The sequence below is a fragment of the Meles meles genome, chromosome 15, assembly GCF_922984935.1.
Source record: "Meles meles chromosome 15, mMelMel3.1 paternal haplotype, whole genome shotgun sequence".
Taxonomy (NCBI): domain Eukaryota; kingdom Metazoa; phylum Chordata; class Mammalia; order Carnivora; family Mustelidae; genus Meles; species Meles meles.
This window is the reverse complement of record NC_060080.1, coordinates 21,306,304-21,333,563: the sequence shown is the minus strand read 5'-3', so window position 1 is coordinate 21,333,563 and position 27,260 is coordinate 21,306,304. Positions and strand designations below refer to the sequence as shown.

General features: G+C 50.2%; 2 protein-coding genes across 3 annotated transcripts; one reads left to right on the top strand and one right to left on the bottom strand.

The window, feature by feature from the left end:
* Positions 1-9: 9 nt before the first annotated feature.
* On the bottom strand, positions 10-14,658 carry ABHD1 (abhydrolase domain containing 1). The gene is given in 15 exon segments (XM_045979022.1): positions 10-129; positions 132-223; positions 340-505; positions 614-662; positions 823-868; positions 871-989; positions 1,116-1,228; positions 1,386-1,431; positions 1,618-1,791; positions 2,355-2,529; positions 5,559-5,649; positions 5,948-6,253; positions 9,911-10,393; positions 13,403-13,559; positions 14,612-14,658. Coding segments are annotated over 15 exon segments (2,184 nt in total).
* CGREF1 (cell growth regulator with EF-hand domain 1) lies at positions 10,017-26,592 on the top strand. Of its 2 annotated transcripts, XM_045979628.1 has the most exons (8): positions 10,033-10,169; positions 11,010-11,188; positions 13,493-13,603; positions 24,063-24,159; positions 25,265-25,330; positions 25,403-25,473; positions 25,609-25,733; positions 25,955-26,592. In XM_045979628.1, exons 4-8 carry the CDS (start codon positions 24,080-24,082, stop codon positions 26,396-26,398), a joined length of 786 nt encoding a protein of 261 aa, XP_045835584.1. In that variant the 5' UTR covers positions 10,033-10,169; positions 11,010-11,188; positions 13,493-13,603; positions 24,063-24,079; the 3' UTR covers positions 26,399-26,592. The 2 variants fall into 2 exon arrangements, with proteins under 2 accessions (XP_045835582.1, XP_045835584.1); XM_045979626.1 differs by lacking the exon at positions 11,010-11,188 and having other exon boundaries at positions 10,017-10,169.
* The last annotated feature ends 668 nt before the right edge of the window (positions 26,593-27,260 follow it).

The following is a 27,260-nucleotide window of genomic DNA, read 5'->3' as shown; positions in this document are numbered from 1 at the left end:
GTACTCCTGTCAGCTCTTGCCTCTGTTGGAAGGTGAGGGGTCCCCGAGGTTGAGCAGGTCCGCTGGGCGCTGGAAGACGGCTCTGGCGAGCTGATGCAAGAGGCGGGTCCTGTAGCAGTGCTGCAGTGCAGTAACAGCCCTTCCAGGAAGCCGATGTGGCCGCCCCAGGCCGTGAAGACCAGTGCGACGTGGGGAGCGCGTCGGGCAGCCTGTACGGGAAGGGCTTGGAGAGGAGGTCAGGAACCCAGGCCTTCCCTGAGAGTCCAGGCTCTTTCCACTTGGACCTCATGGCCCATTTTGCCCTAGGGCCTCTAAAGCATCCAGATTCAGGGTGCTCACCACAGATGGTGGAGAAGGGGTCGTCCGCTGCATTGAGGCAGGGCACAGGGGTCTGGATGGCATCTACCTTGGTTCTTGGGCTAGCTGCTCGGTCGTAGGTAACACAGTCTTGATAGCCCAAGGCCACAGTGGTGTAGTGCTCATCAAACTGGTGGATTGTGCAGGCCTGCCTGTGGTAGGGGGCGGGGTGGGGGGTGGGATAGGCTAGGATGAGGCTAGGGAATAAGAAGATACCGACAACTTTGGGCGGGGGGTGCTGGTTGAAAGACTGTACCTGTAGCACGAAGTCTGCATTCACCGCCTTTTCCATCACCTTTCTGTTTCTGCAAGAGAGTTCATAGAGGTTTGCCTCTGCTGAATCTGACCCTGTCTGTCTCATGAGTGAGCAAACCCAGACAGAGAACTGACCTGAGCGCGGGGAGAACCTGGTCTGTCCGCCACCCCACCCTGTCTCCTGCCTCCTCCCACTTCCCAAGACCCTACCGGTTCACAGTGTGGCAGAGCTCAGCAGTGAGGTGCTGACTGAAGAGTTGAGTGGGGTCTCTAGGGGGTGGGTGGTCTCAGAGGAATCCCGGCCTGCAGACAGAGTCAGTGCCGCCCCCAGCCCTGAAGCCTGCCCTGTTTGGGCTAGGTGGTTCAGCACTGATATCCTGAAGGAAGGACGAGGGGCCCGAAAGAAGGGCTGGCATTAGTGAGCGGGGACACAGGAGAGGGGAAGAGGACACAGAGGAGGAAACGAAGACTGGGACTTTGGGGCAAGTCCAGACAACCTTTACCCTCCAAGAGAGCTGCCCACGGCCAGCAGCGGAGCTTGGGAGTAGCGGTGCTTTATGTGATTCACGACTATCTCCAGACCTTCAGTGTTGCTGGCAGAAAAGGCCCTGTGGGTCTGAGGCAAGCCAGATCATTGGGTAGGGAGGGAGACCCTGGCCAGAAGGCCGAAGGATGGCAGGGACATGGGAGGAGGAAGGTAGGTAGAACCCCAGGGCCAAGGATGTCTTAAGGTAGTAGGGAGAAGGGCTACCATGAGTGAGGCGGGTTCTCACCAGCAGTTCTTCCCCACGGCAGCCCCGGTTACTAAATACAACAGCTCTGTGGCACACACAGGTACATCTCAGCCAGAGCCTCCCCTTCTGACTGGGGTCTTCAGACCCCAGTCAGAAGGTGCCCTTCATAAAATATAGTGCCTTCTCCCCAGAGGTGTCACGGTCTTTACTGCCTTCCCTATGACAAGTTCTCAGCCACCACCCACTTCCTCTGGACTTGACCCATCCTTACCTGTAACCATCCCTCAGAGCTTGGCTAGCCAGTTGGGAGATACAGGAGTCCTGGCTACTGCCCGTGATGCCGGGAAGTAATAACGCAATGGGCTGGGTAGTAGAGTGACTGCTGCCGCGCAGGCCAGCCCAGTCTAGCAGGAATTGGCCTCTATCTGGGGTTTGGAGGACTTCACTGTGGTTTTGAAGAAAAGGGCACACAAAGAAACTATTAGGATCTAGGATCTCCATATACTTGGGAAGGTTTACCTTTCTTCCCCAACAAACAACTCCCAAACCTTCCCATTAGCATCATTTCGGGGCATACGTTATGCAAGACATTAGGATCCTAACAAAGTGTGGGGTGCCCGGGTGGCTCAGTCAGTTAAGCCTCTGCCTTTGGCTCAGGTCATGATCCCAGAGTCCTGGGATCAAGCCCGATGTCAGGGTCCCTGCTCAGCGGGGAGTCTGCTGCTCCCTCTGCCCCGCCACCCTGCTCGTATTCTCTCTGTCTCTTTTCATAATGCTTTCTCTCTCAAGTAAAATCTTAAAAAAAAAAAAAAAAAGAAGCTGTAATGGGACATATAATATTAAATATTACCTCATGGTTGAGCAATTAAATAGCCCTTCCATATAACCTCTCTGATTGTTATCCCCACACACCGGGGTAGATGGGGCAAAGATTACCTTCAGGTTCAAGAAGGCAGGGGATTCCCCTGTAGTTGCAGCCTCTCGTTTACCCCCTCTGTCCCTTCTTACCTCCAGTAAGGGACTGGAGGCCGGGATTGCAGTAGGACTTGGAAGATGGTTTGTAGCCGCCTCTCAAAACACCGTAGCGTAGAAAGTCTCAGAGTGACTGGACAGTGTTGCTCCAGGAAGGCCAGAAACCAGGACCCAGTCACCAGCTGAGGCCCCTGAAACCAAAACAGTCGGCCTCACCCCCCAGCTGGTTTGTAAGGCCAGTGAGGTGTCCAACACCAGCGTGACCCCTCTCCAGAGGCCGGCCTGTGGCAATGAGAAATCGAGCACACCTTGGCCCGGAATGGCCAAGTCATTACTGTGAATATAGTCCAGAGAGAGCACACAAGGACCCTAGTCCCCCCGGCCTGACTCTGAACTGACTCCTTGCCAGGGCTAGGAGCCGCGGCGGCTGACCAAGTGCTAACTCTCCCACTCAGCCTGTGTGTGGCCCAGCCCTATCTTGGAGAGAACAGGTAAGATACATGGCCCAGCTGACTCCTTTGGAAAGTTGGGTTGGGTTGGGTTAGCATCCTGGTCAGAGGCTGAAGTACAGCACCATTCAGTCTGTGACTTTTGCCCTGCAGTTGAATTATCCACACTGGCATCTTCCGAAAACCAGCTCTGGCCATTCCGTTTCCTGGCTTTGCACCGCACTGCCACATACGCTCCCTACGGCATGTGCTCACGCTCAAAGACTTTGACCACAGCGCCTCATTGTCTTACTCATGGGGCCTGCTGTTAGAACATACTCCCAAGGAGGGACAGATTTTTCCTCTTCTTTCAAGCCAGCCAAAGCAAAGGTAACAGAGGTAGTATGACAGGGATAGATCAGTGGGGAGTTGACCCTGACTTTTCACCGCCTCTGCTGGTTCTTCTGGACACAAATCAAGTGAGTGAGAGGGCCTAGCCACGTAGAAGGCTTACGAGAAAGGTATGCTATAGAAAGTCGAAAGGCCTCAGGCTCAAGAAATAGAAATTGCATTTCTGTTGTGAGCCCTAAGGAACCCTATGATCAGATTTCTAGTAGGTCTTTGCAGGAGCAGTACTCAAAAAAGGCTAGGTAAAATTATGAACTGGAGAGGCCATCTCAAGATGTGACTTTTACGCTGCTCTTGAAGCCCTGGAATAATGGTGCTTGTGATTTGTTGTGGGTTATGTGCAGGTACTAGGCTAAGCCCAACCTCATGGGCTAGGATATTTATAAATGAGGAAACTATGTCCGATGAAGTCGTTTGCCCAAAGTCACACAGCAAGCAAGAGACAAAGTGGATGGAACTCGCAATTATAGTATTACCACCAATACCAGTAAGTAAAAATTGTTGAGTGCGTATGTTTCAAGCATTGTGCTAGGCACTTTACATGATTATATCCTGTGATTTTCACAACAGTTCTTTGGCATAATCCTGTGAACCCCCCCTGGGAAGAGGGTTGAATGTTGAGTAAGTTAGCTTGCCAGAGACAGCTGGTGGCAGAGCTGGGATTCGACCCAGGTCTGACTTTAGAGCTCATGCTCTTAGTCACTGTGCTCTATTACCTCCTCATTGCCAGGATTCTGAGTTATCAATTTATGGAATCCTTGATCAAACAGCTCAGCAGTGGAGGACAAATTAGGTCACAGATAAATTTAATCTTAGCTCTACTGGAGTGTTTCTTGACTCATTCTTGAGAATTAATTAGTAAGATGCCATTGGTCTCTGTGGATGAATCGATACTAGTCCATTACCATGCTGGACAATCCATATTCCTTAGGACTTCCAGAATGCACTTTTCTTGCTCTTTAACTAGTATATGGAAGTCAAGGATCTGGAATATAAAGAGGCAGAGGTCTCTGACTTCTCTGTGGCTGGTTCCAAACAGGAAAATGGTTAGTTAAGGAGAGTTCTGGTCTGAAATGACTTTTTTTTAAGATTTATTTATTTGTTTGACAGACAGAGATCACAAGTAGGCAGAAATGCAGGCGGGGGTTGGTGGGGAGCAGGCCCTGCTGAGCAGAGAAACCAATGCGGGACTCAATACCAGGACCCTACTATCATGACCTGAGCCAAAGGCAGAGGCTTTAACCCACTGAGCCACCCAGGCATCCCTGAAATGACTGACTTTTGAAATTAAGCATAGAAGGTAAGATAGATAGGGTACTGGGGTTTGGTTCTTTAATTAAGGCAGACAATACATGCAAATGTAAAAAGCTCTGAAAAGCTAGGTAACATTTAAATTCCCTGTATATCTTTTTTAAGGGCTTGAATCAGTGGGTTTTATATTAGACTCAATTACCTAGAACAGTTTTTTTTTGTTGTTGTTTTGTTTTTTACCTAGAACAGTTTAATGAAGATTAAAAAGATTTAGATTTTTCTGGATATGTAAATTTTGTATCTTATCTAAATTTCAGTGAGAAAAATCTCTTCAGAATTTCCCATTGCACCGTGTATACATGGAGAGCCTAGAAGTTAAAACAGGGCAGAATGAACGACAGGGTTATCCATTAGTCCTGAGCCAGGTGGGGAACCTCCACCAGCCTATAGGAGAAGCAAGGCCTTACTAAGCTGGTGCGGCGGTGGGAATCAGGCAGAGCATATAGGCCTCCAGTTCCTTTATTCGGTGAGGCTAGTGAGAAACTGAACTAGACACTCTTTTTATTATTTATTTATTTATTTTTAAAGATTTTATTTATTTATTTGACAGACAGATCACAAGTAGACAGAGAGGCAGGCAGAGAGAGAGAGGAGGAAGCAGGCTCCCTGCTGAGCAGATAGCCTGATGCGGGGCTTGATCCCAAGACCCTGAGATCATGACCCCAGCCGAAGGCAGAGGCTTAAGTCACTGAGCCACCCAGGCGTCCATAGACTGGCTTTTTTTTTTTTTTAATATTTTATTTATTTGACAGAGAGAAATCACAACTAGGCAGAGAGGCAGGCAGAGAGAGAGGAGGAAGCAGGCTCCCTACGGAGCAGAGAGCCCGATGCGGGGCTCGATCCCAGGACTCTGGGATCATGACCTGAGCTGAAGGCAGAGGCTTTAACCCACTGAGCCACCCAGGCGCCCTAGACTGGCTTTTTAGAAGAGGAGAGCATCTCCCTGACACTTCAAGATGCGTTCTACCCCGCCCTTCCCCAAATGTTCGCCCACATCCTCAGGGAGCAGCACCCCTCCGCTGCCTGCAAGGCCCAACTGGTACAGGGAGCATAAGGAATGCAGAGAATCTAGGCGGGCAAGGAACCAACCCACTCTCCGTTAGATGATCCATGATCGCAGCAAAGCAGGGCGCTGCTGCAGCGTGTGGCAGGGCTGCTGGTGGCGTGGAGGCATCAAATTTCACCTGTTGGGGGAGGCCCGATCGTGCCACCTCCCACAAAGAGCTCTAGTCTCTGGCAGGAAGCTGCCCCTTAGGCCGAGGATCCTAAACCCGTTGGCCAGAGTCTGGGCCCGCACCCATCTGGGGCACGGATCTCCAGTAGCAGCCCAGGCAGAGGGTGGCGCCAAGACCTAAAAGCAGGGAGAAGGGCTCTGCCCAGGTGCCATTCTGCGGGCCCTGGGGAGGAGCTCAGCTCTTGGGTGCTGGGCTCCGATCCCCAAGTCCCTGACGGGGGGGTCCAGCACCCGGCCCCGCCCGTTACACGCCGTGGCCCGGCTACGGCAGGGTCGGCCTCCGCGACCCGGCGGTGCGGGGGTCCGGAGCCCGGCCCCCGCCTCTGGACCCCGCGGCAGGCGTGGTGAGGGCCGGCGCCGGGACCTGGCGGGACGCCGAGCTGAGCCGAGTCACCTGCAAGTGGCCTCCCCGCCCCGTCGCCCGGGGGGGAGCACGCCTGGACGCCTCCTGCTTCCGCCTCGCGGTCACCAGCGGTGCCGCCCCTTGCGAGCACCCGCGGCCTCCCCACAGCCGCCATCTTGGTGAGAGATTCCTCCTGCGCCTGCTCCCGAGCCTGCCCAGACCCCCAGTCACTGGCACCCAGGACACGGCCACTCCTGCGGTGACATCCTGTGACCTTCACACTCAGGGCATGGCCTCTCACCTTGTGACAACACTGCCGTCGCATACGTTTGGCCGTTCACAGTGGCCTTCCCATACTGGACACAGCCATTCACGCTGTGACACCCCCGCTGTCACCTAGGTCTCAGCTATTGAGTGCATGGCGTTCTACACAGAGTCACACACACACACAGGTTACAGTCACACCGTGTCACTCTGCGCTGTCTCATCTAATCCCCATCAAGGAAGGGCAATGGATATATACTCACCACCCACTTTGTACCAGGCACTTGGGAAACCCCGGATACGGTTCCCTGTCATTACTGGAATGTGGAAACAAGTATGTCATCTAACAGAGCAGTGGTTCTCAACCTTGACTGAAGATGAGATTCATCTGGGAGTTTTAAAAACTGCCAGGGCCCAGGCATCGCCCCCTGCTATGTAGTTGGTCTGGAGAGAAGCCTCGGTGTTGATGTAACTTGTTCTCTGGAAGATTCAAAGGTATAGTGGGGGTTGAACCCCTGCCATCGGGCACGGGGCTGCTATGGGAAGTGGAGCTGCCGTGAGAGCACTGAGGAGGGGCCCAACTCCCTGGGTCAGAGAAAGTGTACCCAGATGTTAAATGATGATACATTTAAAGCGAAACCAAAAAACGAGTAGGAGGGGGCACCTGGGTGGCTCAGTGGGTTAAAGCCACTGCTTTCGGCTCAGGTCATAATCCCAGAGTCCTGGGATCGAGCCCCATGTCAGACTCTCTGCTCAGCGGGAGCCTGCTTCCCTTCCTCTCTCTCTCTGCCTGACTCTCTGCCTACTTGTGATCTCTGTCAAATAAATAAAATCTTAAAAAAAAAAAAAAAAAAAACCGAGTAGGAGTTTCCCAGGCAAAGGAGAGCTGGGGAGAGAACAGTTCCAGCATAAGCAAAAGCTCGGATGTGAGAGACTTCTTAAAGGAACCAAAAGAAGTCTGGTGCGTCTGGGGCATATGAGATGGTCAACAATCAGAATGTGAGCAGCTACACAAAGGACGTTAGAGTTTAAACTAAGGGTGGAGGAAAGCCATCAAAGAGTTTTACTAAGGGGTGGGAGACATGACTAGAGCTGTGTTTTAGCAGAATTCCTTCAGGCAGTTTGGAGAATGGATTAGAGGAGGCTGAGAAAGGAAACAGGCCAGTTAGGCTGTTAAGAGAACTTTGGAATGGCCGGTGGCTGCGTAGCCTTGAGGAAGCTCCTAAGAGGAGTGAAGATCTTTAAGACAGGAAGAGAATTGGTAGGACCTGGTGGTAGACTGGAGGCTGGGGGAGAAGGAGAAATCATGAAGGACTCCCGGGTTTCTGACCACATGACCCAGGGGTGCAATGCCATGCCAGTCCCTGCAACAGGGGAACTGGGCAAGAGGAAGGAGGTTTGAGGAGGAAGAGGATTCGTTCTGACTAGACACATAGAGGTTAGTGTGCTGGTAGATGTTCTAATTGTGTTTTCTTAGATTCTGTATTTGTCTACTTGGCATCCGTGAATCCCAGGGCCAGACAGTCAAAATTGGCATCTCACCTGCAATCCAGAGCCCATACTCTGACCTGCTTCTTTAATCTAATTCTCACTCAATAAACTAATATTTCCCCTGTCCAAAATCAACCCAGGGTCAGGTATCTGATAACTAGGAATAGTTCCTATGTCCCAAAGCCTGCCTGAATGACTCCAACTAGGCAATCCTAAACTGTCTGCCTTGCCTTGCCTTTCCCATTTAGCAAAGGCTGTGGCCTAGGCCTTCCTCCTTGCTCCTTTCTGCCCTCTACACTGGTGCCTCTCCCTGCCGTCCTGTGTGGTGAGCTGTGCCCCTAGTTTCTAGGGCAACTGTAACATTAAATGTTTCGGTGGCATTGACCTCTCCGTGTCCTCACTCAGTCACCTTTATAAATTAAAATCTAGGCACAAATTAGAGGATGTTCAATTCCCAAAGTGGTCTGGGGCTTGGAGATTGGAATTGAGATTCGATAGGGATCAGCATTTAAATGATACATTAGTTTGCAGAGTTGCCATAACAAAGTACTATACACTGGCTGTCTTAGACAACAGAAGTTTATTGTCTTACAGTTCTGGAGACTAGAAGTCCAAGGTTCAGAAAGATTGGTTCCTTCTGAGTGCTGGGAGGAAGGCTCTGTTCCATGCATCTTCTCTAGCTTCCTGTGTTTGCTGGCCATCTCTGGCCTTCCTTGGCGTGTAGAAGCTTCATTCCAGTCTCTGCCTGTGTCTTCACATGCTGGTCTCCCTGTGTGTGTCTATGGACCCCAGTTATATTGGAGTAGCGTGAGCCAACATGACCTCATTTTCACTAATTATTTCCACATGAAGTCACATTCTGAGGTATTGGGGGTGAGGATGATAACATAGGACTTTTTTTTTTTTTTTAAGATTTTACTTATTTGACAGAGAGATCACAAGTATGCAGAGAGGTAGGCAGGGGGGTTGGGAAGCAGGCTCCCTGCTGAGCAGAGAGCCTGATGTGGGACTCGATCCCAGGACCCTGGGACCCTGGGATCATGACCTGAACTGAAGACAGAGGCTTTAACCCACTGAGCCACCCAGGCACCCCGACAACATAGGACTTTTTGAGGGACTCTGTTCCACCCATAACAGATAGTGATGGAAGCTACATGAACAGATGAGCACGTGAGCAGATGGGGAGTGAAGAGACCGCCCAGAGGAACTCGGGCACAGAAAGAAAACGAAGAAAATGCCGAGAGAAAGAATGGTGTTGCTGAAGCCAGCGGATACCATCATTCCAGGAGGTAGTGTCCAGCAGTGTTCACCACAGGAAGGAGGACAGGGTGACCTTGATGAGGGTCTGTGGTGATAGATGCTGATGGGAAGGAGCTGATGGAGAGGGAGAAGTGGAAGATTCTGGAGAGAAAAGAAGTGATTCTTTTAAAGAACTAAGACCTTGGGCCAGTGGGTGAGGATGTAGTCTGAAGTGTGGTGGAACTGGTCACTGTGACAAAAGTAGGTGACACCATTTTGACCGCAAAGCTACATACACTCTGTCCTGGCACATGACTGCCACCAACGCCCTTAAGATGATCCTTTTCCCAGCCCCTCCCCAATCGAGTTTCACATGGAAGCACTTCTCAGTGATGCACAGGGTCACAGCCACACGAGGACACCTCCTCTGGAAACCAGCAGTCACAGCTGTCACTTGAGCATCACAGACAACTCAGGAAGGGTTCCACCAGATACCCTGACCCGTGTCCTAGGAATATCCCCTCCTGTCACACACCAGTCCTTCACACACTGGCCATACCCTCTCAGGGCCATCTTGTCTCTCTGGATACAGTGTCCCATAGGCCTACTGTCACAGGCGCCTCATACACAAGGCCACAGCCAAGAGTCACGGTCGCACTAACAGCCACGCTTTGTCTTGGCCTGCACATCTGGGGGCCAGCAGGCAGGGGCACGGGGGCACCCGCACAGTTAGACCTGCTTCTCATGAACACCAGCCTCACCATCTGCCTCTTCGTCTGTGGGTCTGTAAATGTCCGTCTCTGTCTCTCAGATCACGGAGACACAGACACACGCGCGCGCACACACACACACAAAAACACACGCACACACGCACGCTCGCTCGCACACGCGTGGGGACCGCGGGGAGGAAGCCCGGCGGGGCTCGCGGGGGGCTGCGGAGGGCGGCGGCCCTGCCCCCCGCCGCGGGCGCTGCGGACTCTGCCCGGGCCAGGGCGGCGGCCGGCCGGAGGGCGACGTGGAGCGGCCACGTGGAGCGGCCCGGGGGAGGGCCCGGCGGGGAGCCGAGGAGCGGCGGCCGCACAGCCTCGAGCCGCCGCGAAGCCGGAGCCCAGCCCTCGCCGCGCTCGCCGCAGGTGGGTCTGCGCTCCGCGCCCCCGGGCTGCGGGACACCGGGCTGGGCCGGCTGGGGGCCGCCGCCGCCGCTACCAAAGCCGGCGGGGGACGCGCGGGTCGCGGGGCGGGACCGCGGGGCTGGGGCGCCCTCCCAGCCTCTGGGTCCCCAGGCTGCAGGCGCAGCCCTTCTGCGTCCCCCCTGCGGCGCGGACGGGGTTGGAGCGGCGGCTCCCGCCTCGGCGCACTTCCCGGGAGGAGGTCCGGAGAGCAGGTAGAGGAAGATTCACTGGAAAGCGAATCCGGAGCTCCCTAGGTGTGATGATGGGGTTCCACAGTTCCCCACCCGCGGTTCCCTCCGGTGTCTCCTTTGTCGCTCTGACATCCGGGGGGGGGGGGGGGCGGCTGGTAGGAGTTTCATCGTCACTTGGCAGATGAAGAAAAGTGGGGGGGGGGCTGGAGAGGGGCCCCAGGTTAGCGCCCATCTGGAAGTGGCAAGGTGAAGACCGGCTCTCAGGTGTGGGACCTTTTTGACTGTAGAACCGCTCTGTGTTCTTTTGGCGGGGGGCGTGCCCTGGGAGGGAGAGGGGCACCAGAGGGACAAGTCAAGTGTTAGGATTCAGTTCAAAATAACTTTCGGACAGTTAGACTCAGCCAGAAACGGAAAGGATGCCCTATGAGGGGCTGGACTCCTGACCTGGAAGTCAAGCGAGGGCTGATGGCCATTGACAGGGATGCTGTGGAAGAAAGTTTTGCCCTGGATGGAAGCTACCCAAGATCAAAGGCTCCTGCCACAATCTAGATTCTCTGGAAATACAGGTGCCGGTCATTTACCCTGCATTATCCCATTGCTTCTTCCCCAGGCTGTTACAAGGCAGGTACCGTTATCCCAGGCTCAGAGAGGTTAAGACACTCGCCTGGATCACTCTGTCAGGACCCAGAGGCAGGATTTGATCTCAGGTCTGACGCCAAGGCTGGGCTCTCCTCACCTGTGCTGGTGCAAAGGCCTGAAGAAATGTGAAGCCTGAGAGTCATTGTGAATGTGAGTGTGTGCACGTGCGTGTGTGTGAAGGACATGAATAACTACGGAGCTACATCCCAACCGTTAACTAAGAGCTGTGACTTTCAGGTGGTCATGAGGGTAAATCACATTTATTTGCTCTATAGTTGTAGGGAATGATTAGGAACACCTTTGACGGGTGGTGGTTCAAGAATGCGTTTTTTCTGTTGCTTACAGAAGCTTTTGTAAATGCTGAGAAATGGGGTGCCTGGGTGACTCAGTGGGTTAAAGCCTCTGCCTTCGGCTCAGGTCATGATCTCAGGGTCCTGGGATGGAGCCCCTCATCGGGCTCTCTACTCAGCGGGGAGCCTGTTTCCCCTCTCTCCCTGCCTCTCTGCCTACTTGTGAGCTCTGTCAAATAAATAAATAAAAATCTTTTTAAAAAAGTGCTGAGAAATGTCTTCAGCATGAACAAATCACATTACACCAACCTCATGACATGTTACTTGAGGTGACTTAGCTTGACTTCCTTTAAACAATAGAGGTGGGCCATACAGCTATTTAAGCTTGTGACATGAGCTATAACCAGAATGCCTGGGTTGTCAGGAGGGCCCAGGGCGTTCCAGGTAGAGGGTGGAAGAGCTTGGGCAAAAGCACTGCAAAGTGAAATCGAGAAGCACTTGTGTGTTGGGGGGAGGGTGGGGGGCTCCAGTAGCCCTTCTGTTTGAAGCCGAGTGTTGGTGTAATGGAGCACTGGAAGATGAATATAAAATGCTGACCTGACAGCTGATTGCAGAAGGCCTTGAATGCCAAGAGGTGAGGACTGTGGACTGTAACAGAAATAGGGAGACTTTGAAGATTTTGGAGCAGTGGCGTTCTAGCTAAGGAAGATTAATGTGATGTGGATATGGAGGGTTCTTTTTTTTTAAGATTTTATTTATTTATGTGACAGAGAGAGATCACAAGTAGGCAGAGAGGCAGGGAGAGAGAGAGGGGAAACAGGCTCCCCGCTGAGCAGAGAGCCCGATGAGGGGCTCGATCCCAGGACCCTGAGATCATGACCTGAGCCAAAAGCAGAGGCTTTAACCCACTGAGCCACCCATGTGCCCCCCCTTTTTTTTAGATTTATGTATTTATTTGAGAGAGAGAGAGAGAGAGCGTGAACAGGGGGAAGATCAGAGGAAGAGGGAAAAAGAGAATCTCAACCAGGCTCCTTGCTCGGGACATGGGGCTTGGTCTCACCACCCTGAGCCAAAATCAAGAGTCAGATGCTTAACTCACTGAGCTACCCAGGCACCCCTGGAGGGTTCCTTAAATGGAGAAGATACCTGAGACAAGGACAAAAGAGAGGCTACTACATTAATTTGTGCAAGTAATTCGTTACGCACTCACTACCCATTGTAACCGGGAGAGGTGAGTACTGTTATTATCTCATTGTGCAGATAAGGTAACTGAAGTTCAGTGAGGATAATTAATTTACCCAAGGTCGCAGGGACAGCCTGTGGTGGGGGCTGGTCCCAAAGTTCTGTCCTCGGTCCACTACACAAAAAAATCTTTTTTTTTTTTTAAGATTTTTTTTTATTTGACAGAGAGAGAGATCACAAGTAGGCAGAGAGGCAGGCAGAGAGTGGTAGGGGGGGTTCTCAGGCTCCCTGCTGAGCAGAGAGCCCAATTTGGGGCTCCATCCTAGGATCCTGAGATCGTGACCTGGGCTGAAGGCAGAGGCTTAACCCACTGAGCCACCCAGGCGTCCCCTGCGTGGTTACATACATGAAATAGATGCATAGGACTAAGAGGAGGGGGATAATAGTAATTCATGTGGGCAGGGTTCAGGACCAGGTACGTACTTTCAGGGCCCAGGGCAAAAACAAGAGTAAGAATTTCAGGATGGTAGGCACCTGGCTGGTGATTTTGGATATCAAGGTCATAAGTTCAAGCCCCACAGTGTGGGTGGAGCGTACTTATTTTAAAAATAATAATTTCAATATGGAGTCAGCAGAGCATTACGTTAAAGCCAAGGGCCCCTCTGAGAGGTGGGCCCCGTGTGACCGCTGCCCAGGTCACACACAGTCCTGATTACTAAGACAACTTAACAAACACCCTACAACTTAGTGGCGGGAAGCCATAACGTTGACCTTGCTCATGAGCGTGCAGTCTGGGCCTGGCTGTGGAAACCAACATATGTCTGCTCATTCCGGTGGACTGGGGCACCTTGAAAGCTGGGAGTTGGAATCACCTGAAGGTTTGCCCTCTCACCTGGGTGGTCTCGGGCTGGGGAGACGAGAGCAGCCGAAGGCCAGATTGGCTGCCCCTCCTCAGGCCTCCGTCGGCGGTTTCCCCACACAGTCTTTCCAGCGTGGCAGCTTCGGGGACACCAGACTTCTTCCGTGGCGGCTCAGGGCTCCACAGGGGCCTATGTGCGTGTGAGGAGACAGAGGGAGAGCGAAGCAGAACCAGGTAAGAGCTATGGCACCTTTTATGACCCACACCTTTATTTCAGCTGTTCGTTTGAACTGAGTGGCTAAGTTCAGATTGTATACAAGGAAAGGCAAATTAGACTTGGTCCTTTGTGGGAAGGCGGGTCAAAGAATTTGTAGCCCTGTTTTGCAAACCAGAACATTTGGCCTAAGGAGGGAGTAGATTAGTGGAATCTGAGGGGTGCTTCTCCTTTATGCCTGAATTGCTCCCACCAGACGGTCCTCTCTTAAAAGGCAACTGCTAGTGCCCGAGAAGCCCGGATAATAGGTTTTGACAGCTCTGAGGGATTTAAATTACTCCAAATCCTCCTGTAGGCCCAGGTCCTGGCAGTAAACAGATGGGGCGGGGGTGCAGGAAACAATCTGAGGGCATCCAGGTGGGGAGACCAGGAGCGTGTGTGTGAAGCCCCTGCAGAGCCAGCCAGGGAAACTTCTGGAGGGAAACAGGTGTTTGTGTACAAGCAGGCACTGTGCAAAATGTGGAGGATGTGTACAATCAGGTGTCACTGAACCCTTTCCGCGCCCTGTGAGGCGTGCTCTCGTCTGCCTCACGTTGTAGATGAACAGCCTAAAACACACAAGCCTCGCGGTTCCAGAGCCAGGCCTGGGGTTCAGGCCGCCTGAGGTTCGGGCCCATACCCTTCCTCTCTAGGCTGTGCGACCTCTTCCTCAGTAACTCTGTTTCCCTGTCTTTCCCTCAATCACTGTCTAACATCTGTATCTTTTCTTATATATTTGCAAGCTTTAAGAAAAAAAGGAGAAGTAATTCTACTTTATCATCTCACTTGTAAGATAGTGCCTCACACACAGTGGGTGCTTAATAAATAGTAAAGCAGTAAATAAACTTTATCTTCGTTCTACAAACTTATATTTCTATTTGCCTTCCCTGGGGATGCTCACCCTCTTGGTCTTCGGCCACAAAGGTCTTTGACATCTGTTGCGACCCACGAGGTCTTCTGCGGTATCTAGTCCCAGGGTCTCTACTTGCCAGCATCTCCTTCTGGCTGCTTCTGGCCAGCTGGCCTTCTCAGCCATTACGTGCCTCTTTTTCTATCTTAGATACCGGAACCCTCAGCTGAGCCCAGCCCCCACTGCCCCGCCTCCCAAGAAACCCAGCAGCACTCTGCACGTAAAGAACCAAGGCCCTCTGCCCCACTGACCTGTACCCTCCTACAGCCACTGCTTCCAGAATGCTCGGGGACCCCGTGGGCAGGACCTTCTCGCTGATCCTCCTGGCTCAGGCTCAGGCGTCTCAGTCTTGCATCTCCTTTCAGTCCCCATGGGCTCTCTCTTGAGATTTCTGTTTTTCACCTCCTTGAGGCAGGCTGCGGTGAGCTCCCCCTCCCAAGAATCGAGGTAGTTTTGAACCCTACTTACACTCCCCTGGGCCTCTCTCACTTGTCCTGTTGTACCTGACTTACGGTGTCTTTCATGATACAGAAGTTTAAGCCTTTGATATATTCACATCTATTTTTTCCTATAAAACTTACAGGTTTTCAATATCATTTTTAAAAAAGTTATTTATGTGAGAGAGAGAGAAGCAGACTCCCCACAGAGCTCAGAGCTCAGGGGGGTGGGGCAGGCCCTCCCCCCAATCCCAGGTCCTGAGACCATGGCCTGAACTGAAACCAAGAGTTAGGTGCACAACCTACTGAGACACCCAGGCGCTCTGCAATATTTATCATTTTTTAAAAAGATTTTATTTATTTATTTGACAGAAAGATCACAAGTAGGCAGAGAGGCAGGTGGTGGGGTGGGGAAGCAGGCTCCCCGCTGAGCAGAGAGCCCGATGTGGGACTCGATCCCAGGACCCTGAGGTCATGACCTGAGCCGAAGGCAGAGGCTTAACTCACTGAGCCACCCAGGCGCCCAATATTTATCATTTTTAATTGCTCCGTCCTTTGATATGCTTTGCTTAGCCATTGCCTAAATGTTAGCCATTCAGGCTGATTATGTTTCTTTCACTAATATGAATGGCATGGTTATAAATATCTTTATAATTCTTTTTCCATTTGAGTTCCTCCCTCTGTAATCCTCAGGATGGTATCACTGGGTCAGTTTCATGGCAATCACCACACATTTCCAGGTTGCTCTCTAGAAAGTTTCAGGTTTGTAGTCCCTCAAACAACAGAGGCTCATCCTCACTGATTCAATTTCTTTTTTTTTTTTTTTAAAGATTTTTATTTATATATTTGACAGACAGATCACAAGTAGTCAGAGAGGCAGGCAGAGAGAGAGGAGGAAGCAGGCTCCCTGCTGAGCAGAGAACCCGATGCGGGGCTCGATCCCAGGACCCTGAGACCATGACCTGAGCCGAAGGCAGAGGCTTTAACCCACTGAGCCACCCAGGCGCCCCTGATTCAATTTCTTTAATGGTTATAGGACTATTAAAATTTGCTATTTCTTCCTCCATCAGTTTTGCTATCAAGCTTTTCTAGGAAATTAGCTCTGACCTCTAGGTTTTCAAGTTTCTGCTATTTCTGTAGTTATGTCCTCATGTTCATTGCCAATGTTCTTTCTTTGTGCCGTTTCTCCTTGTTCTTACTGTGTCAGAGGTTTGTCTATTTTATTAGTCCTTTTATTTTATTTTTTTTTAAAGATTTTATTTATTTATTTGACAGACTGAGATCACAAGCAGGCAAAGAGGCAGGCAGAGAGAGAGAGAAAGGGAGAAGCAGGCTCCCCGCTGAGCAGAGAGCCCGATATGGGGCTCGATCCCAGGACCCTGGGATCATGACCTGAGCTGAAGGCAGAGGCTTTAACCCACTGAGCCACCCAGGCGCCCCTATTAGTCCTTTTAAAGAAACACCAGTGCCTGGCTTTTCTCGCTCTTCTCTGTCGTATTCCTAATCTCTACCATCTTTTGTTTTTTCATTTCTTTATTTTTTTAAAGATTTTATTTATTTATGTGACAGAGAGATCACAAGTAGGCAGAGAAGCAGGCAGAGAGAGAGGTGGAAGCAGGCTCCTGTCAAGCAGAGAGCCCGATTCAGAGCTCGATCCCAGGACTCTGGGATCATGACCTGAGCTGAAGGCAGAGGCTTTAACTGAGCCACCCAGGTGCTCCTCATTTCTTTAAGTTTATTCTGTTTTACTAGCTTATTGAATTGGAAGCTTAACTCACGAACTTTTAGCTCTTTCTTCTATTAGATGCTTTTAAGTCAATCCACTTTCCCTCTGATCTGCTCTGGCTACCTATCTTGTTTTCAGGCATATTTTCCCAGTATTATCCAACTCTAAGTATTTAACAGTTTCCATTATGATTTTCTTCTCTGATCCACATGTAAGTATGCCTTTTAAATTTCCATGTATGTGAGATTTTTTGCATCACTTTCGTTGTTGGTTTCTATGTTAGTCATATAATATAGTGCGAGACAGATTCTTTGTCATTCACTGAGCCATGTGCTCTGGCCTATTGTCAGTTTTTATAAATATTCCACATGTATTGAGAAGAATATGTACTTGCTAGGGGATTGGTCTCTCATTTGTTCATTAGCTCAGGCATATTAAGTTTTTTATTCAACCTTCTACATTCTTACTCATTTTTAGTCTGGTTAATCTCTCAAATATTGGATGATGTCTATTAAATTCTCCCACCACGATGGCAGATTAGACTTTTCTCCTTGTAGTTCTGCTAGGTCGTTTTTTTTTTTTAAGATTTTATTTTTTTAGAGCAGTTTTAGGTTCACAGCAAAGTTGAGAGGGAGGTACAGAGATTTCCTGTATACCTCTGTGCTCCCCCCTACATGCACTGGTCCCCCACGATCAACATCCCAGGCCAGACTGTGCATTCGGACAACTGGAGGAAACCACACTGACACATCATCACTCAAAGTCCATAGTTTACGTCAGGGTTCATTCTAGAACATTCTGTAGGTTTGGACAATTGTATAATGACATGTCTTGTCATTGTAGTATCATAGAGAGTAGTTTCACTACCCTAAAATCTTCTGTGCTCCACCTCTTCATCCTTCCACCCCAACCCATAGCAACCACTGATATTTTGACTGTCTCCACAGTTTTGCCTTTTCCAGAATGTCTTACCGTCGAAACCATACAGTGCATAGCCTTTTCAGATTGGCTTCTTTCACTTAGTAATATTGATTTAAATTCCTTTAGGGCTTTTCATTGCTTGATAGCTCATGTTTTGTTTTGTTTTTTAAAGAGTCTATTTATTTGAGAGAGAGAGAGCATGAGTAGGCAGGAGGGGCAGAGGTAGAGGGAGAAGCAGACTCCCCGCTGATCAGGAAGCCTGATGTGGGGCTCGATCCCAGGACCTGGAGATCGTAACCTGAGCCGAAGGCAGGCGCTTTAACTGACTGAGCCACCCAGCACCCACATAGCTCATTTCTTTTTAGCACTAACTAATATTTCATTGTGTGGGTATACCACATTTCCTTCCTTCCTTCCTTCCTTCCTTCCTTCCTTCCTTCTTTCCTCTCTCTCTTTCTTAAGATTTTATTTATTTATTTGACAGAGAGAGACAGCAAGAGAGGGAACACAAACAGGGGGACTGGGAGAGGGAGAAGCAGACTTCCCGCTGAGCAGGGAGCCCAGTGTGGGGCTCGATCCCAGGACCCTGGGACCATGACCTGAGCCAAAGGCAGACGCTTAATGACTGAGCCCCCCAGGCACCCTACCACAGTTTATTTCTCCATCCACTATTGAAGGACATCTTGGTTGCTTTCCAGTTTTGGCAATTATGCATAAAGCTGCTGTAAATATCTATGTGTAAGTTTTTGTGTGGACATGATTTTTTAGCTCCTTTCAATAAACATGAAGGAGTGCAATTGCTGAATTTGCTGGGTTGTATGGTAAGAATGCGTTTAATGTCATACAAAACTGCCTAAGTGTCTTCCAAAGTGGCCGCGCCATTTTGCATTCCTACCAGCAATGAGAGTTCTTGCTGCTTCCTATCCTGTCCAGTGTTTGGTATTGTCAGTGTCCTGGATTTTGGCCATTCTAATAGGTGTGTAGTGTTATAGCAGTTTTTTTAAAATATTTTTTTTATTTATTTGACAGAGAGAGCACAAGCGGGGGAAGAAGCAGAGGGAGAGGCAGAAGCAGGCTTCTGCAGAGCAGGGAAAGCCTCTTATGGGGCTCCATCCCAGGACTCCAGGATCACGACCTGAGCCGAAGGCAGTGACCTAACAAATTGAGCCACTCAGGCGCCCATGGCAGTTTTTATTTTAGATGTTTTGAGGCTATGTGATTAGATATATACAAGTTCAGAACTATGATATCTTCCCAGGGAATTAAATTTTTATGAATTTTGTAATGACATTCTTTTATCTATGATAATGCCTTTCATCTTAAAGTCTAGTCTAATGTCAATAAAGCTGCACTAGCTTTCTTTTGTCTATTATTGCTTTTTTATTGTTTTATATATCCTCCCATCCTTTTGCTTTCAACCTGTGTCTCTACTTTTTAGGTTCATCTCCTGAAAATTACATATAACTGGATCTTGTTTTGTATGCATTTTGGTAATTTCTATTTCTTTTTTCATTAATATTTTATTTATTTATTTGACAGACAGAAATCACAAGCAGGCAGAGAGGCAGGCAGAGAGAGAGGAGGAAGCAGGCTCCCTGCCAAGCAGAGAGCCCGATGCGGGGCTCAATCCCAGGACCCTGGGATCATGACCTGAGCCGAAGGCAGAGGCTTTAACCCACTGAGTCACCTAGGCGCCCCTATTTCTTTTCTTTTTTTTTAAGATTTTATTTATTTATTTGACAGACAGAGATCACAAATAGGCAGAGAGGCAGGCGGGGGGGCGGGGGGGGGAAGCAGGCTCCATCTGAGCAGAAAGCCTGATGCGGGGCTCAATCCCAGGACCCTGAGATCATGATCTGAGCCGAAGGCAGAGGCTTAACCCCCTGAGCCACCCAGGAACCCTGGTAATTTCTATTTCTTAACTGATGAATTTAAAGAATTTATAGTTATGACCACTGATAAACTTAGATATATTTTTACCATCTTATTTTATACTTTTTTTGCCTTACTTTTTCCTTTTTTTAAGTTTCTCTATTCTCTTTTACTGTCTTCCTTTGAAATGATTTTTTTAAAAAAATTCCATTCATGGGGCACCTGGGTGGCTCAGTCATTAAGCATCTGCCTTCGGCTCAGGTCATGATCCTGAGGTCCTGGGACGGAGCCTTACATTGGGCTCCCTGCTCAACAGGAAGCCTGCTTCTCCCTCTCCAACTCCCCCTGCTTGTATTCCCTCTCTTTATCGTCTCTCTGTCAAATAAATAAATAAAATCTTAAAAAAATAACCCTGCTTTAATAAAAAATTAGAAATTCCATTCATTTCATTCTCTGCTGGTTTGAGGTCATACATTCCATTTCTTCCATTTCTGGTTTTTTAGTGGTTCTCCTTAAGACCTTTCCATGCATATTTAACAAAGTTGCTCAATATGTCTACTCTCTTCCCAAACAACCATCCTCACCTTACATCTTTTTTTAAAAATTTATTTATTTGATATATATAGAGAGAGATCACAAGTAGGCAGAGAGGCAGGCAGAGAGAGAGGAGGAAGCCGGCTCTCCGCGGAGCAGAGAGCCCAATGTGGGACTTGATCCCAGGACCCTGGGACCAAGACCTAAGCCAAAGGCAGAGGCTTTAACCCACTGAGCCACTCAGGCGCCCCCTTACCTTACATCTTAATGTTGTCCAATATTGTAGTTTAGTTCACCTTTTTTTGCTCCCTATATTAATGTAATTATCAGTCTACGTTTGTTTCTTTTTTCCCAAATACTTTCTGATTTTTTTTCTGCTCACCATTTTTCCTTGCATTTCAAACCCTTCTGGGATCATTTTCCTTTTTCCTGCAATAAATCCCTTAGAATTTCCTTTAATGGAGGAATGTTGGTGGCAAATTCTCTAATTTGTTGTTATTAAAACTGGTTTTTTTTTCACCTCATTCTAGGAAGATAATTTTGCTGAGACAAGAATTCTAGAATGACAGTTCTCCCCTGCGCCCCCCACACTCCCCCTTCTCAATGTGTTAAAATACTGTACTACTGTAATCTGGTATCACTGTTGCTGTTGAGAAATCAACTATCAGTCTAATCGTCCTCTTGGGGATTTGTCTTTTCCTTCTGACTGCCTTTAAGACCTCTTTTTCTTGGTATCATATAGTTTCAGAATAGCTCTGGGTGTGTATCCTATTTATTTAGCTTTCCTTGGATTGTTGGGTTTCCTGGATTCGAGTATTAGTGTTTTGCAATAGATTGGGGGAAATCTCAGCTGTTACATCTTAGAACACTGCTTCGATCCCATTTCTCCTTCACTTTCCATGCCACTTAACCTGTGTTTTATATTTTCTTTCTTTGGCTCAATGAGCTACTTCCTGGATAATTTGTCCAATAATTCTCACATTGTCTAACTTACTCATTGCATTTTAAAATTAATCTTTTTATTATATTTGTGGAAGTTATATTTGGCTCTTCTTCAAATCTTCTTGGTCATTTTTTTTTTAAAGATTTTATTTATTTAACAGAGAGATCACAAGTAGGCAGAGAGGCAGGCAGAGAGAGAGGAGGAAGCAGGCTCCCTGCGGGGCAGAGAGCGTAATGTAGAGCTCGATCCCAGGACCCTGAGATCATGACCTGAGCCGAAGGCAGCGGCTTAATCCACTGAGCCACCCAGGCGCCCCTTCTTGGTCATTTTTATGCTCATACTCTTTTCCCATAGTTTCAAGCTTCTCTTTAATTTCTTGAAACATATTAAATATACTTCATGTTCTTGGTATGATAATTCCAGTGTCCTTCTTTTGCAAATCTGGTTTCACCCTCTATTGGTTAGCTGGCTCTCACTCACAGTGTCTTATTTCCCTGTATGTTTATGACTTTCTGGCTGTGAGGTCATGCTCCATGACCCTTTACCAATGGAATTTCTTTGGGGCCTGAATTGGAATTCACAATATATACACAAGATACACAAAAATACACAAGATGTGTATTTTCCTTTACTAGTTGACTGGAGGTACTCTCAACCAGGTACCACTTAAAATGCAAGCAATGTGCTTTGGCTTTTGAAGCACAGTGGTAGCTTAGTTCAAGCCTTGGACCCACATTAGAGCAGGCTTGTTACAAATTCTCAGGGAAGACTTTATCCCTTCTACCCAGCACCAAGGTCAAGACAGACAAGATTCATGCTGCCTTCCCTTCTTTGTGGCACATTTGCTTTTTGTCCACAAAGAAGTATGGATTGAGTAGGGCTGTTTGAATCCCAGCTCTAGGTAGGGAATCTCCTATTAGTCTCCTCCCACTGGGTGGGTCCAACCTTTATCTCTGGGCTCCTCTATTGCACCAGCCACTCCAACTGATAGTGCAAATTGACCAGGGTTTGGTTGGACAGCCAAAGCCTACTTCAAGCTCATCCCCCCAGGATTACCATTGCCCTGTGCTTTCTGTTTCACTGTACTCAGAATTTCTTACTTTCTTGCCAACTCAATGCATTTGTAAAGATACTTTCTATTTTTAGCCAGCTTTGGAATGACTTTCATTGGGGCAGTTCCTATCATACTCCCAGACATGGAGGGTTGGATATTTTTCTAGATGACCCTTTCACTGAAATGTGTCTACGGCAGTTAGGGTTAGGGTTACCCTAACCCTAGTCTAATCCTAACCTAACCTGCAGGCTCCCTGCAGAGCAGGGGAAGCCTGTTATGGGACTCGATACCAGGACTCCCAGATCATGAACTGAGCCAAAGGCAGAGGCCTAACCAACTAAGCCCATGCCAGGTGCCCATGGCAATTTTTATTTTAGAAAATCTAAAGCTAGGGGCGCCTGGGTGGCTCAGTGGGTTAAGCCGCTGCCTTCGGCTCAGGTCATGGTCTCAGCGTCCTGGGATCGAGTCCCGCATCAGGCTCTCTGCTCCACAGGGAGCCTGCTTCCCCCTCTCTCTCTGTCTGCTGCTCTACTTGTGATCTCTCTCTCTCTGTGTCAAATAAATAAATAAAATATTAAAAAAAAAAAAAAAGAAAATCTAAAGCTAGGGTTAGGATTAACCTAACCCTAACCCTAACCCTGAGGGCCCCCAGCTGATGATATGGAGATCTCAGTGCCATGCCTGATGGGCCCAAGACTTGTTTTCTCTCTTGGGTGCGACAACTGGAGCTCAAGGATCTGTTTTGCAACCAATGTTCATGGACACCTTTAGGGGAACTGTGGTTTCAGCACCCATTTGGCCACTGTGGATTATGGACACTGATCAACTATATAGACTCATGATATCTATTGGGTCTACGTAAATGCAGAGAAAACTAAAGACAGTTTCTGTGCCTCTTGGTAGCTTCACCTTCTTGTAGACTTCCATGTTTGGTTGTTTCTTCTGTGCTCTGCATAGCTACAGGCAGCCTCCCACATGCGTCTTCCCATGGGCAAGGCCATGTCCCTGCCCTTCCCCACCTTTCTGAGGCACTGGAATCCAGCCTCGCTGTGCTACTGCACCTTGTTAGAGCTAGGAGCTCTTTGAGAATCGGATGAAACCGACAGACTTTCTCCAGGAGAATTCCATGCCAGCCAGAATATCAGGGACCCTGACAGTGGTTCCTGATCCTCTCCACCTGAGGATTTGTCTTCCTAGAGAGGTCTTCCTCAGCTATGGCAGGTGTGTGCTTCCTTGGGAATCGGCAGGATCCATACACCTACCTGGGACTAGTCAGTAAGCTTCATGCTCTGTGCTTCTGACTGATCCTTTCTTTGACTCTTTTCATATAACCAAGAGCTTGTGTTGCCAGTGGGCCTGCACAGTGAAGGTCTAAGGGGAAGCTTTTGTTTTTTCTTTTCTATTGGGATTTCCTAAGAGAAAAGGATAGGTCTTGGGGCCACTGTTGGCTTGACTCTGGTTTGTTTCAACCCTTACCTGAGTTTAGATCTCTTTCAAGGAGTCTGAGCCTTTACTTATTTGTTCTTGGGTGAGTTTTAATAAATACAGGCTAATAATCTGCCTCTGCATAAGTCTTGGTCTTTTTGTGACCCTCTGCATTTATGATCTGGCCTTTTTCTTAATGTCTCTGATCTAGTTTCCATCTGCAAAGTGAGGAACTGGACTGGAGTAGATGTACTTGAATTGTACTTCTCTGAGCACCTCTGGCTGAGGGGTGGGTGGGAGGATGGGGTTGGGGGATGGGCAGGGCACCTCAGAGTGGGGGATGGGCGTGGGGAGGGACTCCTGCCTCCAGAGCTGCTTCTGCCACAGTGGATCTGCTTTCCGTGCTTTACACACTGGGTCTGGAGTAAGATTTGTTTCCGGCAGATTCCACAGGGGATGGCTGATGTCTGTGTGGGCCTCCTCCCTGAGCAGGAAGGAGTCCTGTCACCTGCTGCAGGTGGAGGCAGGGAGAGAAGGAGAGAAGGAGCTCCTGTCTAACCCTCCTGTCCCCTCTGTGGCAGACATCCCTTCCCCTTGACTCTCTAACGCTGTTCCTAGTTCCAGTTCCTGCAAGGATGTTGTTACTTTTGGCAACGAGAATGTTAGTGCTGCTGCTGCCCCTGAGTCAGGCTGCTCCCAAGGACGGAACCGTGAGGTAATGGGCTCCAGAGGGCAGGGCCATAGGCTGGGATACAGGGAGTCTGGAGAGTCTGAGGGTGCGGTGGGCCCCTCTGGGAGGCAGGAGCCTGGGGTGTATGCTCCTGGAGCTCTGTATCCCCCACCTTCCCCTGACCTCTGCCACCTCTGCCTCTGCCTGTAGGAGAGCGGGCAACGGGACATCTTTGCTGGGATCAGTTTCTCTGGGATCCCGGGCCTCAGTTCTGACGGGGTGTGAGGCTTGGGGAAGAAGCTGTGGGTTGTCTGGGATCTGGGGCTTCAGTTCTGACAGGGTATGAGGCTTGGGGAAGCAGCTGTGGCCCGGGAAGGGGCTATGCTCCTCTTCTCCAGACCTTCTGTGAGGATACCAGAGCCTTCGAGATCATTAGCAGATCTCTTCTGCTTTGTGTGCTCATCTGCCTCAAGGCTCCGGTGTGAAGACCACACTGGGTATGTGGGGTGCGGGGGGAGGGACAGAGACAGAGCAGCAAGGCTGGCAGCAGGGACAGAAGCTGCCGCAGCGGCTCCTGCAATCTAGCCTCGCAGGTCTGGACTGATTCGGGTCAACCAGGCAGCCCCGTCCAGAACTGGAGCAAACCTTGGGCTTTAAGGACTGAGAAAGAGCCTGAGCAGATGGAAACTCCAGAACCATCATGCATGCCCTCAGCATGTGTCGTGGAGCAGATCCGGTCTGTGGAAACCAGGGCAGTGCCTCCGGGCCAAGTCACAGGCCTGCCCCTTGGCCCCAGCCCCAGAGCTGAAGGGTGACCACGATCCCCGCTATCCAGACACCCACTCACTGTTTTCTTGGGTTTCCAACTTGTATCTACTAGGTGTGTCCTCATCTGGCCTCTAACCAGACACTTTATTTGGGTTTTCCCTTAACGTCTAAGTTAGGAATCTGTAAAAATAGTCCGAGGGAGTGAGGTTCTGCTTCTGAGACCAGAAGGGCCTCGGCCCCACAAGGTTTTTGTGGAATTTGAGAGAACAACGCCCTTTGGGTCTGGGGAGAGAATTCTGCCAGGAGCTTGAGGGTGGGCGGCTGGTAGGCCGGATCCTCAGGGAGGCTCTTTGCAAGCCTGGCCCTTCTCTCTCTCCTCCAGGCCGGACCCTGAGGTGCAACAGCAGCCCCTGTCCAACCCCTTCCAGCCAGGCCAGGAGCAGCTTCGGTGAGTGGCCTGGGTCGGGGGGTGGGGGTCTGCACACTGGCCTCTGGGGCTGACTTTCCCCTTTTCTGGCAGGCTTCTGCAGAACTACCTGCAGGGACTGGAGAGGATGGAAACGGAGCCCGAACACATGAGCCGGGAGCAGGGTGAGGGGCTGGGCACTGGGGCCAGTGGGCAGGGGCTCCGGGGCAGCACACCCAAGACTGACCCTGGGCCGTCGGTCACCCCTGCCTCCTCCACCTGTTCCTGATGCCTCTTCTGATCCGGCTTCTCCTCCTTAGTTCTCCTCTACCTCTTTGCCCTCCACGACTACGACCAGAGTGGACAGCTGGATGGCCTGGAGCTGTTGTCCATGTTGACCTCAGCTCTGGCACCTGGAGCTGCTGATTTTCCCATCGCCAACCCTGTAAGCCCTGCTGGCTGGTGGAGGGGGAGGGCTTCTCCCACGAAGGAGACTCAGCTGCTTGGAGCTTCAGTCTTTTTCATCATGACTGTTTTGGGGAATCCACTAGGAAAGAAGTGCTCTGAGCCTGCCTGGCAGGGAGGTGGGGAGGTGTGGGGAGGGTCAGGGCTCCTGGGAACATGTCTGTTCACTGTAGCCTGTACGGCAACTGTGTGCTTCCACAGGTGATCCTGGTAGTGGACAAGGTGCTCGAGACCCAGGACCTGAACGGGGATGGGCTCATGTCCCCGGCAGAGCTCATCAACTTCCCAGCAGAGGCCCCAAGGCACACACAGCCCGAAGAGCCCCCGGAGCCACAAGACACTGGGAGGCAGTCCCCATTAGCGAACAGCCTGCCAGGACAGGAGCTGCAGGGAGCCCTGGGTCCCAGAGAAGATGGGGGACAGGTAGAGGCCGGAAGGGAGACCTCAGAGCCTGTGCAGGAGGCTGGGGGACAGGCAGAGACTGAAAGAGAAGCCCCAGGCCCTGCAGCAGAGGCTACAGGACAGGCAGAGGCCAGGGACACTGGAAAGGACGCAGAGGAACTTCCAGGGCAAACACTGGAGTCTAAGAACACCCCAAATGAGTTTGAAGTTCATGTTATTCAACTGGAGAATGATGAGATATGAACCTTGACGATAGAGACCTGCACCCGCAGAAGTCTCAGTACCAGAACTTGAGCCCCGAAGAGTGGGGCATGTAGCTGGGACCAGGACCCCCAATCTGTCCACTTCCTGGCCCCCAGAGGGGCAGCTCAGGGAGACCCGAAGTTGAGGGGGACAGCTTTGGGGCCCAGACAACCAATAAAGAACTGATGAACTCATCTGCTTGGGCCATCTACTTCCTGGCCTGGCTGGCCTGGCCTCAGGGACACAAGGGGTTGGGGACTGGACAGACCTCTGGAAGGGGCTTCGGCTTCCCCAGTGGTCCCAGAGAGTGCTGAGACACAGCAGGAGGGTCCAGCCAGCTCCAGACAAGCCAGGGAAGAGGGCACCACCTCTCCCCGGGGGCCCAAAGGCTCCTCTTCCCCTTCCTCTGTGGTTCAGACACCGGGACCCTTCTGCAGCCCCACGCTGGTGCCCCCACCACCCTGTAGGAGCCCTCCCCAGAGTATCAACAGGATCTGCCAGTTACTGAGAGCCCAGCACACACCAGGCATCATGCTGGGCATTTTCTACATTGACTGTATCCTCACAATAATTCTATAACCAGGCAGAAGTAGCTCCATTTGGCAGATGAGGAAAATTGAGGAAGACTGAGTCAGTAACGTACCCAAGGAGACAGCATCAATTAAGTGGCAGATTTGAATTCAGGTGTGTCAGACTGCAAAGCCCATGGTATTTAGCACAGTCTGGGGCCTCACCCTGCCCCAGCTCCCTTACGAAACTTGGCTCATTCCCAATATGCCCTCAGGCCTGGCCTGGGTCCTAGGGGCACATCTGTGGACGTGGACACCTTAAGGGTCCTTAAGGACAAGGTGGCCCCAAGGGT

Bases quoted from the DNA above. Each gene is read 5' to 3' on its own strand.
- CGREF1 (XM_045979626.1), top strand. From the start codon at position 24,080: ATGTTGTTACTTTTGGCAACGAGAATGTTAGTGCTGCTGCTGCCCCTG. The intron at 24,160-25,264 runs GTAATGGGCTCC...TCTCTCCTCCAG, and splicing joins CCCAAGGACGGAACCGTGAG to GCCGGACCCTGAGGTGCAAC. The intron at 25,474-25,608 runs GTGAGGGGCTGG...TCTCCTCCTTAG, and splicing joins ACACATGAGCCGGGAGCAGG to TTCTCCTCTACCTCTTTGCC.